Source organism: Bison bison, unplaced genomic scaffold (assembly GCF_000754665.1).
Source record: "Bison bison bison isolate TAMUID 2011002044 unplaced genomic scaffold, Bison_UMD1.0 scf7180017864180, whole genome shotgun sequence".
Taxonomy (NCBI): Eukaryota; Metazoa; Chordata; class Mammalia; order Artiodactyla; family Bovidae; genus Bison; species Bison bison.
In genome coordinates, this window is record NW_011494752.1 from 8653923 (window position 1) to 8658694 (window position 4772).

The 4772-nt window shown below is 64.9% G+C and overlaps 1 protein-coding gene across 1 annotated transcript in view; it reads right to left on the bottom strand.

Moving 5' to 3' along the window:
- The window catches only part of SREBF1 (sterol regulatory element binding transcription factor 1), an 18531-nt gene that overhangs the window by 1082 nt on the left and 12677 nt on the right, over positions 1 to 4772 (bottom strand). The window contains exons 6-18 of the mRNA XM_010842897.1: positions 4660 to 4772; positions 4332 to 4552; positions 3905 to 4106; positions 3614 to 3792; positions 3111 to 3372; positions 2866 to 3032; positions 2560 to 2728; positions 1953 to 2061; positions 1604 to 1713; positions 1373 to 1505; positions 1058 to 1223; positions 413 to 613; positions 205 to 313 (exon numbers count right to left, since the gene is read on the bottom strand). Of these exons, the coding sequence (XP_010841199.1) occupies positions 205 to 313; positions 413 to 613; positions 1058 to 1223; positions 1373 to 1505; positions 1604 to 1713; positions 1953 to 2061; positions 2560 to 2728; positions 2866 to 3032; positions 3111 to 3372; positions 3614 to 3792; positions 3905 to 4106; positions 4332 to 4552; positions 4660 to 4772 (2141 nt within the window). The remainder of the gene's footprint in view (positions 1 to 204; positions 314 to 412; positions 614 to 1057; positions 1224 to 1372; positions 1506 to 1603; positions 1714 to 1952; positions 2062 to 2559; positions 2729 to 2865; positions 3033 to 3110; positions 3373 to 3613; positions 3793 to 3904; positions 4107 to 4331; positions 4553 to 4659) is intronic.

Sequence of the window (4772 nt, forward strand, 5' to 3'; positions counted from 1 at the left end):
TCCGATCTGCTTGGTCCCTTCCGCTCCTTCCCCTGGAGCACAGAGCGAGTGCTCCACAAAGGACAGTCGTCCCCCGAGTCACAGGTTAGGGCTCCCATCAGGGGCCACCTCGAAGTCCCGAGGCTCCTGTGTGTCTTATGGTCTCCCTCTGCAGCCTTCACCTGGCCTGCGACCCTTCCCACCTGGGCCAGCCGGCCTTCTCACCTCCTTTGCAGGGGCCGACCCTCCTCCTCAGGCTGCGATCCAGAAGCTGGTGTGTCCGCGCTGGGCTGGCCCCTGCCATCAGTCGGGCAGTGGCTTCATGTAGGAATACCTGGGCAGGAGGAACCAGGAGAGGTTCAGGTCAGGCCCCACTCCCTTCAGACACCTCATGTCTGTCCCCATCGCAAGTCAGGACTCTGTGGGCACTCACCCTCCGCATGGCAGGCCGAACATTCTGTGCCAGACGCCTCAGGCCACTCAGGTCCCTCTGGAAACCACGAAGCTCGAGGGCAGAGGCCTGGGCCCCACCTCCAGGGCCCTGTGAGGCCTGGGTGGGTGCCGGCAGCTTCTGCCGCTGCCAGAGGCTGGTGCGCGCCACAAGGAGCAGGTCACACAGGAGCAGCTGCAAGGCCTGGGGGTGGTGGGTAGGGCAGGGCAGGGGTCAGGGCCTCTGGCTGTGGGAGAGAAGGCTAGGGGGCCCGTGGTGCCAGGGGCCGGCTCCGGGCTGCACTGCCGAGGCACTGCACCTGCCTCACACATGCAATGCAACAGCAATGCACCGCGGGGCCGCCCGCTCTCCAGGCCCCCATGCCCCCACCGGCCTGCGCGGCAGCCTCCAAGGAGGGCCCTGCCACATGTTCACCCCACCCTCCTCCTAGGAGGGCAACATTGAGGCCAGAGGGAGCAGCCATTCTCCCCTGGACCCAAGCCTTAGCCAGAAGGCAAGGCCGGCTGGGTCCCCCGTCCTGTGCTGTTGGGCTGACCCTGCAGTCTTCTGCAGCCCAAGGGGGACCATCCAGGGAGTGGAAAGGCCAAGGCCCCTGAGACAGGCCAGGCCCCTGGCCCCAGCCCTTACCTTGTCAATGGAGCTGTCAGCTGGTGTGGTGGCCAGGCTGTCCTGCAGGTACCCACTGGCCTTCTCACACATTGCCAGGCTGGCTGGGCCAGACTCAGCCTTCCCGCGGCCTAGAATGGTCCGGGCAGCCTTGAAGGAGTGCAGAGCCGCCCTGGGTAGGGGTTTCCTGTTGGGGCCAAGGCAGAAGTGTCATGGTTGGACCTCCCTCTGCCCTGGTTCTGGCTTCATGGGAAGAGCATGGTGAGACCCCAAGGACATAGAACAAAGCTGGGGGCAGGGTTGGGGGTGGGGCACGAGCATGCAGCCTGTGCTCACTCGGACTCCTGCAGGGCACGGGGCAGGTGCTCCACCAATGGGTACAGCCTCTCGGCTGCCTCCTCATCCCGCCGAAGCCAGTGGGTCACCACAGCTGTCAGAGAGGCCCACCACTTGGCCACCGGGTCTGTGCCTGCAAAGGGGGCACAGGAGGCAGAAACTCAGCCACACTGCACCCGAGGCTGAGCTGCTTGGCACTGGGGCTGAGGGCGTCACAGGTGGGGGGCTCACCGGGGGTGGCAGCCATGCTGGAGCTGATGGAGAAGCTGCAGGTAGGAGCTCCGGCCACGTCCGAACAGCTGTTCAGCAGCTGCAGGTACCCCAGGGCATCTGAGAACTCCCTGTGGCAGGAGAGGACGGGCGGTCAGGATGGCTGGCAGGGGGCCTCACCTCTGCACACAGCGCAGCCTGGCCTCCTGGCTCCTCCAAGAGCCTCCATCCCCTCGTGCTGGGCCGGTGGGAAACTGAGGCCCAGAGAGGAACCGAAATGCACCTAAGGCCACAGTGGCCCAGCTCTGGCCACCCACAGGCTCCACTGAACAGGGGGCTCTGGCCTGCTGAGGTGCACAGAGACACTCACTTGTCCCCCTCGGCTGATCCAGGACTGGGGCTGGGCTGGGCCACGCAATTCAGTGCTCGCTCCAAGAGATGTTCGCGGAACAGTTGAGTCACCTGGGCCAGGGGATCCACTGTGGAGAAGAGTGGGCGAGTGGAGGGGCGAGAATGGCCCCACCCCTCCTGTGCACAGGCACCTCCCTGCACTAGGGATCTTTTCTGGGCACGGGAGGGCCTGGCTCTGAGACAATTGAAAGCTGGTGGATAAACACTCCGTCCACCTGTGGACAGGATAACCCACCTGGGATGCACGCCCTTCCCCGACCTCCTCACTGCATGGTGATGTTGTCTGGAGCACCTCTTGAATCAGCCCCCTGGCCCCCTGCCCCGTCTTCCTGTTTGCCTTTGAAGAGCCCCCGCTGAGACAGACCCAGGTTGGCCTCCCCATCTGCACATCCCCATAGCCACACCAGATGGCAGGGCAGCAGGCCAGGGTGGGCCGGGACAGCAGAGAGGCAGGGGACAAGAGACTGACCAGGGAAAGGCATGAGGAATGGGAACGGGGGACAGAGGAGGCGGCCAGCTGTGGGGAAAGGGGTGGGCACGGGGAAGGGCCCAGGGAGAGAAGGCACCTGGGTTCCCAGCCACGCTGTACAAGCTGTCCCTCGGGGCGCTGCACAGGGCCCAGTTGCCATCCACGAAGAAACGGTGGCCCACAGGGTGGCAGAGCCACTGCATGGCAAGGGGCACTGAGCCGCTCTGTGCCAGGCAGGCCTGGCGAGCACTGCTCAGGAAGAAGCGCTGTTGAGGAAGGAACGGGCCGTCAAACTGAACCCTGGCCGAGACCACGGCGGGCCCACAGCCGGCCCCATAACCACGTGCCTTTCTGTGCAGCCCTCACCTACCCACAGAGCCCCCACTGGTCACCACCTACTCACTGTCAGAAAATGCAAGGCCCGGGGCAGACTGGCCTTGACCCTGAGCGCGGCGGCCACGTAGATCTCAGCCAGCGTGGCCACGGACACAGCATCTCCAGCGCACTCGGCCAGGTTCAGGGCACTCAGTGCCAGGTTGGCAGCAGCGAGGTGCCCACCTGAGTACTTTCCTGGAAGATAAGAGGGTGTGAGGCCAAGGGTGGTGTGGAGGCAGCAGGACCCCGGGGGCCCAGCCCTTGCTCGCATACCCATGGTGTGCAGCTGGTGCAGCTTGTGGTAGACGAGGGCTGCGTCACGGGCGCTGGTGCGAGCATCTGCCTGTAGGGCCCTGTCCCTCCGTAGGCCCCCTGCCCAGCCGGCCAGCCAGCGGCCCACCCAGAGACGTTGCAGCAGGTGGCGGATGAGGCTCCAGAGCAGGCTGCAGGCCAGGTCCAGGTGGGAGGTGGGCAGAGGCCGGCCCAAGGCCCGCAGGGCCAGCCACAGCTGCTGGGCAGCCTGGGCAAAGTCTCCCTGGGGGTGAGGGGTTTTCAGGTAAGAAATGTGGGGCTGTGCTACTCCTCCACCTTGGGCCTCCCGTGAGGACCACACCATCCCAGCAGCACAGGCTGGGCCCCTAGGGGTCCACAGGAGTCGGAGGGGTAGTCAGGAGTGGGAAGAACAGGGGAGGTCCACGGTATGCCCAGCACCTTCCCAGACACTGCTCGGGGTCCCAGCCTTGCCGGTTCCCATCCCCCAGGGTCTGGCCACTTACCCTGGCCAGGTCCAGGTCGGCCTGCTTGCGATGCCTCCAGAAGTGCACGGCGGGGCATGAGTGGGGCCGAGTGACTGGTTCTCCATAGACAAAGAGAAGTGCCAAGGAGAAGAGCACCAGCAGCCCATTCATCAGCCAGACCAGTGGGGGCAGCAGCCATGGGGCCCAGCCAGGACCATCTAGGGGCAGACAGAAGCTGGGGACACAGAGGCTGGGCACCCAGGAAATTCAGAGCCCCAAGCCCACAGGACAAGATCCACCTCTGCGAGAGCCCCCCTCCTACCACCCTACCTCTGCCCTCAGCACCCAGCATGCTGCGCCTGGGACCGTGGTTGATGCTGGTGGTGTCGGAGGGGCCAGCAGGACCCCGGCTACCCAGCAGGGAGGCCAAGGGGTTGCAGGAGAGACAGAGGAAGACGAGCGCGCACAGGGCCAGGCGAGAGCGGTCCAGCATGCCCTGGCTGTGGGGAGCAGGCAGCGGCTCTGGATTCACCTGGGGGGACGGGCAGGGCGGTGAGAACAGGGCGGCGTGACCCAGAGAGCACAGCTCCAGGAAGGAGGGGTCAACTCTGCCCCCTGCCTTACTGTGGGAACCCCTCAGCCCTGTCTTTCTTCTGTCTATAAAAGGGGAGGTGGGATGTGTGAGGGGCCTGATCCAGTCCTGAGGCTCGGAGGAAGTTGCTGGATGACAAGAAGGGAACAACACTGCAGGCCCCACCTGGCCGTCCTCAAAGACCGGGCTGTCGGGCTCCGAGTCACTGCCACTTCCACCGCTGCTACTGCCCCTGCTGCCAAGGGACAAGGGGCTGCTCTGGGAGGGCGAGCCGGCATCTGAGGGGGGTGGACTCAGGGTGTCCACCACCTCTGGCTTCATGCCCTCCATGGGCACATCTGTGCTACCTCCACTGCCACAAGCCGACACCAGGTCCTTCAGCGATTCTGTGGGCCAGAGAGGAGCAGGCTGGAGTGAGCTCCACACCCCACCTCACCCCAAATTGGAGCTCAGGACCTGGGGGAGCTGCGAGCCGGGGAGGGCCAGCGCTCACTGCTTTTGTGGACAGCAGTGCGCAGACTCAGGTTCTCCTGCTTGAGCTTCTGGTTGCTGTGCTGAAGGAAGCGGATGTAGTCGATGGCCTTGCGCAAGACGGCAGATTTATTC